The sequence below is a fragment of the Vitis vinifera genome, chromosome 16, assembly GCF_030704535.1.
Source record: "Vitis vinifera cultivar Pinot Noir 40024 chromosome 16, ASM3070453v1".
Lineage (NCBI taxonomy): Eukaryota > Viridiplantae > Streptophyta > Magnoliopsida > Vitales > Vitaceae > Vitis > Vitis vinifera.
Genome location: NC_081820.1, coordinates 15,805,299 through 15,818,288, shown reverse-complemented (window position 1 = coordinate 15,818,288; position 12,990 = coordinate 15,805,299). Strand labels below are relative to the sequence as shown.

At 37.5% G+C, this 12,990-nt stretch overlaps 2 protein-coding genes across 2 annotated transcripts; one reads left to right on the top strand and one right to left on the bottom strand.

Moving 5' to 3' along the window:
• The first annotated feature begins 596 nt into the window (after positions 1-596).
• LOC132252725 (uncharacterized LOC116803646) lies at positions 597-1,163 on the top strand. Its single transcript, XM_059733816.1, is given in 1 exon segment — positions 597-1,163. A coding segment is annotated over 1 exon segment (552 nt). The 5' UTR covers positions 597-611.
• Positions 1,164-8,608: 7,445 nt separating this feature from the next.
• On the bottom strand, positions 8,609-9,908 carry LOC104882144 (anther-specific proline-rich protein APG-like). The gene is made up of 2 exons (XM_010664185.1): positions 9,245-9,908; positions 8,609-8,679 (listed from the first exon to the last, which is right to left on the bottom strand). Exons 1-2 carry the CDS (start codon positions 9,906-9,908, stop codon positions 8,609-8,611), a joined length of 735 nt encoding a protein of 244 aa, XP_010662487.1.
• Positions 9,909-12,990: the final 3,082 nt, after the last annotated feature.

Genomic DNA, 12,990 nt, shown 5'->3' with positions numbered 1-12,990 from the left:
TCCCGACCATGAGGAGGTTCCATTTCGGATGAACTTGCAAAGACTCGACCCAAGGACTTCCCTCATAGAGTGGCGTCTTTTATAAGACTCGAGTTTCTCAGCGGAACTAAAAAAAAAGAGTTTGAGCTCTTTTGGCTTACTTTTAGCCACGCGGGGCGGCTATCCGCATGTGTCCTAAAGTGACGTCCATTTTTTGGTAATGAGTATACTTGAGAGAGAAGTTTGGAATTCGACCTCCCATGGAAGTCTTATCTATTCTCTTATCATCGAAAAGCCAATTCTAAATTTTTTCAACATCTAGAAAACAAAGACTTTCTTAACCACATGAATTAAGGATATGAAACCTGCGCCTCAAATAAAGATGATAACTGGAACAACCGACCATGACAAGCAGTGGTTCAAAGAAAAGAGGTTTATCAAGAAAGGAATATGGCCTTTGCTCAAATCGAAGCTATTGCATCCTTTGCCCTCTTCTTCGCAAGTAAGCAACTGTTTTTTTTTTCTCATTCGTATTTCGATCGAGTTAAAGTGTTGATTTTCATTCAACCAATTATCTTTTTGAAGCCGATAGTTCACAGTGCTCATTCTATATATACTGGAAAAGCTAACTCATGTTTCCACTCCATTTTCATTAAGAAGATGTATCATGTCATGATCTATTGCTCAAACCAAATCACGCTAATGTTATGGAAGTTCCTGGATTGTGTGAAACAAGATTAATACCAAAAAGACCCTCATCTTTCATAATCCAAAATGGAAAGTTGGCTATGGAGATTCCATGCGGTCAAAGATTTATACAGACACAAAGGGGTTCGACAGGAAAGTCATTTTGATCCAATAAATTCTTAGGGTCAAATAAAGACAAAGGATATGTTAGTGACCTAGCATGACAAAGCACTCTCCAAGGGCATGGAATGTCTAATTTTTTGGTCAAAATCTTGATAGTAATGTCTCTATTAGATTCTCCGGTCGAAATATGGGAAAACTCCATTCAATTCTTGATGCAAACAGAGTTTTGCAAATTCTCCCCAGAACTGGAAGATCTTTTCGAGATCTTCAAACATATTGGAGGGTTCAATGTGACTATTGTTACTTCGGCTAACACACAAGATGAGACTTTACCACCGTGGCGTGGCTTTTTTAAAAAAGATGAGGGTCAATAAGAGGTTAAAGAAGCTAAATATACGAGATCACAAACGTAGATTGCTCACAGCTAAATATGAATTGAGACGAAAGTTTTATAAGTCCTTTTGTAAAGATCCCGATCTTCCTAGTGATATGTGGGACAAACATCGTTATAAGTTGTCCAAGTTTCCAAGAAATAGTTCCTTTGCACGAGTAAGAAACCGATGTATTTCCACAAGTCACCCTTGTTCCGTATATGAGTTCTTTCGAATTTCTCGTATCATTTTTCATGGATTAGCATCTTGAGGTCCTTTGATGGGCATAAAGAAATTGTCTTGGTAGAAACCACCAAACCAATAGAACAAGGGTTAGCTCTGCAGCTGGTCTACAAGCAAGGTAAGTAAGTCCATAACTGACTGGCTTCGAATAGAAAAGACCTAATAGAGTAATCCTTTATCGCGGATCGAAGATACTAACGGGGCGGGAATCGAAGTGGGGGACCTCTCTACTGCCTGTTTCTATCTCCTTTCAAGTATGCTCCCCAAACATAGACTAGGTACAATTACAAGGTAGTACTCTTGGAAAGATAGAATATCACCACGTGAACATAACATTAAGTTACGAATGTAACTCTCGAGGGATCGACCATTTTTCTAAATATAGTAAGATGGATAAGTGTTGTTCATTGGAGCGCCAGAGTGTAAAGGTTGTTCCCATCATTATGGGACTGAGCCTTCTAAATGAGAAAGATAAAAAATGCTTAGTTTCATTGGAAAACCCAACGCAAATATCATATTTACTTTATCTCGCCCTATTTCTAAAGATAGTGGGAGATGGTGACTTTATGAAATTCTCTTCTTTCTAAAGCTACGCAAGGTGGTCCCCCCCCCCCCTCCCTTTCCCTCGAACAAAGCCCCACCTTTTTTTCCCCTCTTTAATGAAAGACCCTCGCCCCGCTTCCTATTCATTTGTGGGTTAGGATCGGATGGCCTTTTTTATTTTCTCAAGAGGTGATTTCGAGAATCAACCAATCGACAAATTCGTAGCCCAGGTGACTCACAACCTCCCTTTTGCCCAAATGAAATAGGATGAATCAAATCAATAAGATTTTTGATTGATTCAAGGACCTAGTGAAGCAAAATTAAATCAAGGCAAGGGCTTTTCCTGACGCTGAGTCATTTTATTCAAATTTAGCTATACTAATGGAACAGGAAAAGTTTTCAAATGATATTGACCCCTGAGTGAGAATTGAACATTACTTAGGGGTTGCACTCTATCCCGCTTGGTGGATGAAAGATTCTCTCATTTTTTCATTCTTTCTCCCTCACACATTTACCCTCTTTCACCGAAGAGGAAAGAAGAATCTTCCAAGCGGATAGAGAACTAATAAATTTCCATTAGATTCATTCCTAAGATTGCTTTGTTACAGCAAGATGATCAGTTCGAGAGTGCTGGAGAGAAGAGAAAGTGGTAAAAACCTCTTTGATTCGGTCACTGAGCAGTCAGACAACTCTTTAGTAACCCAAGATGAACCCTCTGACGTTTCTTTCGCTGTATACCCCCTCCATCCTTCAGAGGTGGAATAAGGGGTACTCTTAGATATAAAATTATGTTATCTATATAATTATATATATCTATATATCTCTATATATAATTTAGTAAGTAGGGTCCCAGAACGCTAAAAAGGTGGGGGAACAAGAGTTTTCACAATAGAAAAGAGAAATGACTATAAGGAACCAATGATTCTCTCTTCTTAAACAACCTATATCCTCCACACTGAATCAACATTTGATAGACTATCCAACCCCAAGCAACCTTAGTTATTGGTGGGGGTTCGGTTCGTTAGCTGGTATTTGTTTAGTCATTCAGATAGTTACTGGCCTTTTTTCTGCTATGCATCACACACCTCAAGTGGAGTTAGCTTTCAACAGTGTAGAATATGTTATGAGAGATGTTGAAGGGGGCTGGTTTCTCCGTTATATGCATGCTAATGGGGCAAGTATGTTTCTTATTGTGGTTCACCTTCATATTTTTCATGGGCTATATCATGCGAGTTATAGCAGTCCTAGGGAATTTGCTTGGTGTCTCGGAGTTGTAATCTTCCTATTAATGATTGTGACAACTTTTACAAGATACGTACCACCTTGAGGTCAGATGAGCTTTTGGGGAGCTATAGTAATTACTAGCTTAGCTAGCGCCATAGCTGTAGTAAGAGATACCATAGTGACTTGGATTTGGGGTGGTTTCTCTATGGACAATGCCACCTTAAATCGTTTTTTTAGTCTTCATCATTTACTTCCCCTTATTTTAGTAGGCGAAAGGTAAGAAAGCTCTTAATCTTTTATCCAACCTATCTTTCCTTAAAAAAAATAAAAAATCCCAACCATTCACATCCCTATTTAAATAAGTTTTCCAATTAAAAATAAAACATGAAAATTTATTTCTAATTAAGAGTATCAAAATATCTTGAGGCCACATATGCAATTAATCAAAAGCATACAATAAAAACAAGAGAATAATTAAATATAAAACTTCCAATGACCTTTAGGGATCTTGTTGCATATTTAGTAATTAAAATTTGGATAAAATCTAAATTACCAAAAATAAAGCTGCAACCAAAAATAGGGTTAGTGAAAATATAAAACCCAAAAGGCCCAATTGCCACAAACAATTAAGCCCAAGAAGAGGCCCAAAATTTAGCCCAAACAACTAAATGAATTGGACCCGTGTGCAATCCTGTAATAGTATGCTTTTTGCACAACGTTGCTTTGATTGGTCATATCTCTCTCGTTTCAACTCCGAATTGTTATCCGTTTAAAGCATTGGATTTATGACTTCCTGAGCTTTAAAACCATATGTGATTTGTTCAAAGAAACTTACTAAAAGTAGCTGCAATTTTGGCTCAAAGCTGACATCACTATGCAATCATGCACTTTGTGCAGCCTTGCTTCAATTAGCCATATGTAGCTCATTTCATCTCTAAATTGAAATCCGCTTGAACCATTGGATTTGTGACTTCCTAAACTTCAAATTCATATGTTACTTCCCCTAAGAAGCCACTAGGAGATAATCCTGATTTTGAGTTTAATTTAACATCACTGTATAACTATGGATTTCTAAATAAGAACTTCCAAGAATCCTTTTTTCCTCTTTAACCACCATAGAATCTCAAAAAGAACTTTCAAGATTCCTTCATTTCACTTGGGTAACCATAGATGGATATAAAAAAACTGAAATTTTTGCAACAATAAAAATTTCTATGCTCCTATAATGGAGCTTACAACTCATCTATTGAAAAGAAAAGATTTTTACAACCAAATAAAAATCTAATACCCCTTATGGGGCGTTCAACCCAATCTAGAGAACAAAAGGCAAAGAAAACATCCATTAATATTCATTCATTCAAATGAATCAATAACAATCAATCAATCCAAATATATTTATACGTTAAAATGAATGAATAATTTCATTCATTCATCCCTTAGGGCCATAGGATGAATAAAACAACCTTGCAAAATAGAGTTAGCATACCTTAGAACAACTTTAACATGCTATAACCTACCCTAGGGCTCTGATACCAGTTGTTGGGAACCCCGAATTACTCTGTTCCCATGCTCCAAATTGCATAGGGTGCATACAAATCTGTCATAAGGTCTCTAAATCTATCGCAATGGATAAACAGGTATTAAAAATAATAAGAATAGCATAGAAACTATAGATATAGAGAATAAAGTCACATACCTTTGATCTTTATGTTCCTAGATCAATTCCAATCGATGTAGATAACTTTAAAGTCATAATGAATCTCGTAAACACCATGATTTTCTGCCCAATGACTCTTTCTTATGTCTAAGCATTGACATGGTGGAGATCTCAAAGGTGGAGGCTAGGGTTTTCTCTTTAGACTGAAAAGGAGAATGATAAGACATGGAGACCCTAACCCCTAAAGGGATATTTATAAGCTTCCTACTGGGCTTAAGTGACTTAAGCCCAACTTGAACTTGGGTCACTTACTGTAGCCCAAAAAGGTTGCTAATTGATTAATTAACCATACAAGGTGATTCATGCCCAATTGGTGTCTCAGCTGATTCGTGTTCAGCTGGTGCTCCTTGAATGAGGGAGTAATCAACAAAATTTATACCTATAACACCATACACTAGGGTAGCAAATAAAAAGCTACTATAGTATAGTGGCTCTAGGATCGTCCACTGGGAAAGGTTGACAAGATATCAATGATACCAATTCCAAGTGAATTGGTCTTGTTTCATTTCATGGTTAGCTTAAGAGGTAAAAAAACAAACTTTGGTTGGTGAAGGTTTAGACTTAAACTAACTAACATAACAGAAGTTTGGAATAACTTAGGAAGAAAAACATTCCTTGAAGAGTTAGGTTCACTGGGGTGGTTCCTCATGCAAAAGACATAGCTCCGGTCAGAAGGTTCATATCCTCGCGTTAGAGATTCAACATATAGTCAATTCCCTAACCGGTGATGTACAGATTCATCCTTCAATTAGATTTCACTTTAATTCTCTCACTGATGCAACTTGAAATGGTTTAAGCCTCTCACTAAGCCTTAACCATTCAAGGTGATCCTTAACTTTGGATTACCCGTCAAAAGCTCGCAAGAGATAACTAATGGATGTCTCCTAGGAGTCCAAAAGCTTATCAAGTGTTGGCTATTCTAGAAAATCCTACCCTGAAGTCACCTCCCAGAGGCTCGCAAGGGGTAAACTAGTGCATTTCCATGGTTGGAAATCACTTGCCTTACCAAGTGTTGGCCCAGGTGACTCCAAGGTGTTTTAAGTTAACTAAAAACATTGAAATCACTAAAGGATTTCACTTCCTCTTCATTACTAGCTAAAACCACAGAGCTTTGCATTCTTGCACTTGGAACCTTCCCCGGCAACCTTAGCTCCAAGGAATTAGAGGTTTAGTTACTCATTCTCTGGGGAAAACTCCTCAGAGAGTTCATAACTTAGTATTAACTAAAAAAATACAAAGTGAGAAGGTAAGGCAGTAGAAGGAAAATGAACTTTACTTGCTTTCCAAACTTTTACAGAAGGAACTCCTCTCCGAGAACAGGCTCCCGAGAGGTATATATATGAACATAATATATAACTAATTGTTACAAAGATATTTGGTCTTTTTATTAACTTAAAAGCTAAGGAATCTTATAATTGGAGGTTTACAAGGAGTATTTTGGGATTTAGATAACAAAAATCTAATGGAAAATATCTCCCAATGTCGGTAGCAAATATCGGGAGGCTTCAGGAACCATTTCGCAGGAGGAAAATGGTGTCTGCGAAATTTCGCAGACACTCAAGAGGGCTGCGAAATTTTTTCGCAACACCAAGCTATCTCTGAAGGGCTGCGAAGTTGGCTTCCACCTTGAGGTTCCAAGCTTCCTTCTCGCGGCATAAATCGGGCATCGTCAAAAGGAGAAACATCACACTGTTCAAAAATGCTGCGAAATCACTTCGCAACAAAAGGGTGATTTCGCAGCACTTTGCAAAATGCTTCCTTCAGCTCGGAGTGATTGGATTGTAACGACTGCAACTTCTTCGTTTCAACTCCGAATTGCACACCGTTTGAAGCATTGGATTGTTGACTTCCTGAGCTTTGAAATGGTATATAGCATGCATCATTTGGACTTCAAAAAGTGCTCCAAAAGTGGCTGCTACGACTATCATCAAGAATATGCTTAATGGCAGATTCTCTTTGCTTTTTCTCCTTGCAATCCGGATTCACTCTTGGCAAATGACTTCTAAGCTTTGACCAAGATTCCTCATAGCTCTCCTCAGTCTTGACTTGCTTTTTTGATCAAAATACTAACAAAAACACCAAAACTTACACAAAATGATTAAAATTGCTTTCAAGGACCCTTAACATGCCAATTGAGTTAAAAGGCCTAAACTACTACTCAAAAGTGGTTAAAAGGATTGATTATAGGCTATCAAATAGCACTTTTTGAGTAGTAATCACTCCCCCCAACCGACATATTGCTAGTCCCTTAGCAATATAGGAGAGAAAAATGAAAAATACATAACAAACTAATCTAAAATTTACAACATCATGCTAAAAGAAAATAATTCTCAAGTGGCATGATGATCTAATTCTCACATGAAGTATTAAATAAATACAAACCCAAATCTCAACAAGAGTCATAACAACTATGCTAAACACTGTCAATCAAGGGAGTGCATTATACAAACTGAAGTTTTAAAATCATTTCCACTTTCTAAGAATCAAACTTTAATCTTCCACAAAAATCTATGTGTATTGGTTCCTTAGGTTCCGAAAATAATATGCTAAACTAATCTCACCCCCCAACCTATTTCTTTTCAAAACTTTAGTAATCTGACCAAAATCAATAAGAAAAGAACACAACTTTTTTTTTTTTTTTATTTTTTTTTTAGAAGGCAGCTTTATGGGGTACTCTTTCTGACTTGTCCATGTAATGGGGGTCCATCGATGACTCCCAACCACTTAAGGTTTAGGGCACCAAGCTTTAAGGATCTTTCAACCACTAACTCCTCGGATTTTTCCCCGGACTTTTAAGAATGAATTTCTAATACCCAAACATCTACCATATGCTAACTCTACCTATTCACCCTTATAACGAGCATTGAGGTTGGTGTCTCCCAACCATTTAAGGCTTAGGGCACCAGGCTTTAAAGATTTTCACCATATACCCCTCAGACCTTGCTCGGGTTTCAAGGCAAGCAAACAACTTTCTTTATTTCAAAGGCTCATTGGCCTTTTGCAAGGTGTTTCAATTTTTATCAAATGAGGTCAAATATACCAAGTCCCAAAACTATCCTAAGTCAAGAGGGAAATAGCTTTTCATCTTATAATCGGAATCTAATGTGCACAGTGTGTGAATAGCTTAAAGTGGAAGAACTAAATTCAATTTCAGTAGAAGTTTCAACAATTGAACCACTTTAGTAAGCATAATCCATACTCTAAGTCAAGTGAAAAACAATAGTTCAATTTCTCTTGGTTTAATTTGAAAATTTTTCCTCAAAATTCATAGAGAATAGAGTAACAAAAGTAAAAAGTAAAACTACAACTACTTAACCAATATGATTGCAATACCAAAAAGATTTAGCATACTTCCTTCCTCATACCCCCCAACCGAACTGAGCATTGTCCTCAATGTGATTTGAGTGACTGTAATTAAAGGGAGGAAGTGGTACCTCCTGGTTGATATCAAATTCGAATATTGATTGGGGAAAACCACATGTTTCAAAAAGAATAGAATATGTGAGAAAAGGAAATAAGGAAAATTTAATGCTAACTTTTAATAAGAAATATTCAGCTTGTATTACTTTCAGTTGATTCAAGTACAGTGCAAAAGACAAGTAATCACAAGGAATCCCAAATATAGTACCAAAATACTGGGATTTCTTTTCAACTAAAAAAAAACAAAATACATAGAAATATTAGATAGATAGTAGTCTGATGAGTGGTGCTGGGGCTAGAACTAGGCAGATGGATCTGCTGCCTCTTCAGTAGGTGCATCAGCTGGGGTTTCAGGCTCTGGAGGATGAGACTCTGAAGGCTGATCAACTTTGTAGGCCGTCATGTTATTCCATTTATCTAGGGTGAATGGCTCACGGAAAATTTGCTTTCTCTCCAGCTGAGGCTCAGCAGGGTATCCCAAGTGCTCTAGAATTTGGCATAGCAGCCTTGGAAATAGGAGAGGAATGCAATCAGCTCTTTGAAGCTTCTTTTTGTGAACCTTCTCTTCGAAATAGAGAAGGGCTGTCAGGATCAGATGATGAGGCCCAAAGAAAAATCCTTCTAACATCTTGTAAAGAGCTTCCAAGAGGATTCCCCTTCTTTGGGTCCAATGCTGCAATGGATAGATATTATGCCTCAAAAAGGCATCAATCAAAAACATAACTGGAGGAAGCTCCCCTCTCAGCAGATGTGATCGATTTGCAGCTCCTCTGGAAAGGGTGCGCACCATCTCCAGTTCAGTAGGATTGGCCCAAGCTCTAAAATTATCGAATTGGGTTGGCTCAAAAGGAATTTGCAGGGCTTCAGCAATGTGGCGTGCTCCCAATACACCATGTCTTCCTTCAATAGTAAAATGAATCAAAGTTGGATTTCTAACCTCTTTGGTTGTCATGGATTGGTAGAAATCCATTGCTATCCGGGGGTAGAAAAAAATCTCTTGGAGCTAGCAGATGCTCCATATGGTACCTCCTCAGCAGCTGGAATGATTGGGCTAGCTCCGGCCTCACTTGGAATGCTGCTATATCGAAACACAAGTCGGAATGGAATGGCCAAGATCGACAATCCAAATTTCCCTCTATTGGGGGCTGAGTTAGCATTGGCCTTCTGATCACTTCTTCCGGAGCTACTTCAGATTGAATTTGGGGCTCTGGAAGTGGCGCTTGAGACTTCTTCAATTTTTTTTGCGGCGCCGGAGATGGTACCGGCGACTGAACTGGCGAGGGAACTGGGGTTGCAACTGAAGAAGGATTTGGTGAGGATACCGGAGTTTGAACCGGTGACTGCTCTGGGGATTGCTCAAGGGATTGTTCAGTCAAATCGATGGGTTCTGAGCTCTCAACCCTTGGCTTCTTTTGTAATGGTCGACCTCCTGACCTGGTTAAATATCGTCTTGCCGGTGGCTTTGGTGGCGCGGGCTTCGCCGGAGGTGGAATTGGTTTTGACGACGAAGGCTCTGGAGCAGAATCTAGAAGTGGCTCCTTTCGCAGCGTCTTTTTGCGGTTCGAAGGAGATGAAGACTTAGCTCCTCGCGTTCGCGCCATTTTGGGCTACCGAACTTTGGCCGGCGTTGATGAACGGAGAGGATGACCGGAAGTTGGACGGCGAGGCTCACTGAAGAAGACGAACAGGCTGCGAAAATGGTGCTTTGATTTTTGAAACCCTTTTCGCAGCTCAACTGACCGGTATAAATAGGAAAAACGGAAGCCTAAGGGTCAGTTTGAGTTTCGCAATAAAACGCCAATTTCGCAGCAAAATGCCATTTTCGCAGCAATTTCGCAGTGCGTTTCGCAGCTGCGAAATTGATGTTACTGTGCTGCGGAGTTGCACACGTGTGCCAAAATCGTTTTCGCAATTGCGAATTACGCTGCGGAATGGGACTTTTGGTGCGAAATCACGTTTTTCCACTTCGCAATGCGTTTCGCAGCTGCAAAACTGATGCTCCTGTGCTGCGAAGTGGCACTCGTGTGCCATTTCCACTTTCGCAATTGCGAAAATTTTCGCAGAGAATCCTAAAGTGTTGCGGAATGATTTGGCAACAAAATGCTCATTTCGCAGAGGTTTTCTTCATTCTGCGAAATTTCGCAGAGCTTTGCTTTTCCTCTGTTTTTGCTCTGTTTCTGCTCCGATTTCGACCCGATTTTTTTTTCTTTCAATTCCCTTGAAATTTCTTCCACCTGGGATCATTCAAAACAATTAAAACACACCTAGAAACATGATTTAAGATCAAAAACTAAGATCAAATGTACAGAAAAAAACTTGAAATTTTACAAAATTTACAAACTGAACTATGGTAAAACCACGTTCAGCAAACCCTTTTTCACTTAGGCTTTTTGACGTTCAAGGAGGTTGATTGCCTCCTTTTCTAGTTTGAATGGCTCCATGAATGGCTTGAGACGATATCCATTGACTTTGAAGCTGTCTTTGCCATTGGAATTCGATAATTCCACCACTCCATTGGAATATACTCGGTGAATAAGTACTCAACTTACGAACCATACAAATAAGAATTTGAGAGATCCTGAGAAATCTTCCCTAATCAAACCTTAGATTTAAAGAAAAACCAAACTTATCTAGCAATGGAGAACAACTAGCCATCGACACCACAATCCACAATAAAACACGCTTTCTTGGAGAGATGTGAGAAGGATTTAGAAGTTAGAAGCCACCCATGGAGAAGAGCAATGGAAAACTTTGAATGCTTTGGTGAAGAGAAAGTGACGAGCAAAAAGTGTTTTGAGAGAAAAGTGGGTTGGAAGGAGCTAGGATTTGAAGAAATTTAGGGATTTGGTTTTGAAATGGAAAAACACTTTTTTCCTTTCCATTTAAACATGTATTTTATCTATTGCTTTTGATTTTTTTTTTATTTAAAGCACTAGAGAATAAATTTGATCACACAATACAATTGTTAGTCAAGCCAACAAAAACATAGTTGATCGAAGATGGATCGATCCAAGTTCAATCACATAATATAGTTTTCAACCAAGGTTAGACAAAACATGGTTGATCGAAAGTCGATCAATTACATTTCAATCACATAATATAGTTCTCAGCCAAGGTTAGAAAAACATAGTTGATCAAAAGTTGATCGTTCACAGTTCAATCACGCTTCACAATACTCGGTTTTTCTTGAAAAAACAATTGATTGAAATGACCAATGATCAAGATATGACAAAAAAATCAACAAAAAATGAGTAAAAAAAGTTGTACAATCTTAAGAAAAATGAAAAAAGACATTAGAAACAAATTCATTAGAGCTCAAAGTGAAAAGCATTTAGCATTTGGTCATTAAAATGCATAATAATAATAAAAAAAATGTCAACGAGAGACTTTTGAATTGAATGACAAAGCATGAAATATACAGAAACTCATCAATTTCTCATATGACAAGGATAAATAAAACAAGAAATTATTAACACTCCATCAAACGATTTTTGGCTTAAAGAGTACACTCATAAGACCATAACAAACTAAAAATGATAAATAATCTCAACTTATAAGGCTATAGATATCCATGAACCAAAAAAAAAAAAAATTTCAAAATCATATCCATCCCTAAAGAAACTCAAATTTATTTCTCTTAAAGTCAATTTACATCTCCCTTGACCAGATTTCTATTTAACATAGTAAAAAATACATTCTTTGACTAAATATACATCCCTTGAAATGCAAACAAACATCACATCTTGTTGTTTTTTTTTTTAATTTGTTTTGATAACATGTTGAAAACACACTTAGGATAGATTGTTGAATTTAAGATCACTAAGGTGGCCATTACAAATATGTCATTACAAACATAAAGGGATGCCCCACTTTTTTAATGGAGACTTTTTACACTTGAAACATTGCCATGGTGCTTTAACCATTCCGAGAAATGAATAATTTTTTTTTTTGGAGAGTGTAAACAATCAAGATACACAAATTCAAATTCTCAAGAAGATTCATGTGGCTTTACTCATACTTTAAGGCACATTGAATGATATAGACCCACAATTGAACTTTACAAATCATTTATCAGTTTTTATGAAATCATAAATCACTCCACAAGTTGTTAATTACTCAATGGTTATGAAATAAGTATGTTGTAGCTTATCCAAGCAAAGCTAAACAATAAGCACGTTATGCTCCATCTCACACCAACACAAGAAGGATTTTCATATCTTGGAATACTTTTGGATCATTATGACACGAAATAACCATTTGCTAAAAAGAAAACAATGTCAAGTCCTCATAAAAACAAACATCTATGTTTAAACTAGAGAGGAAAAAGGGTTTAAGGAGATACCAAAACAAAAAAAAAAAACAAGAATGAGAACCATGAGAAAAGAAAAACAAGGCAACACAAGGACTCAATAAGCCTATGAAACCTCTAAGAAGAAAGAATTTACAAAGAAGGGATGTCATAGAGAGGCCTTAAAGACAATCAACTTAGAAAACATAAGACTATGGAGTTCCTAAGTGACTCAAACCTAGAAACATCCAAAGGCTTAGTGAGGATATCAATTATTTGACACTCGGTAGGAACATATTTGAAGGAAACAAGTTTGTCTTCTACCAAGTCTTTATTGAAGCAATGTCTAGTGTCAGCAGTGAGTTTGCCTCTAAAATGATGAAGATGATTCTTTG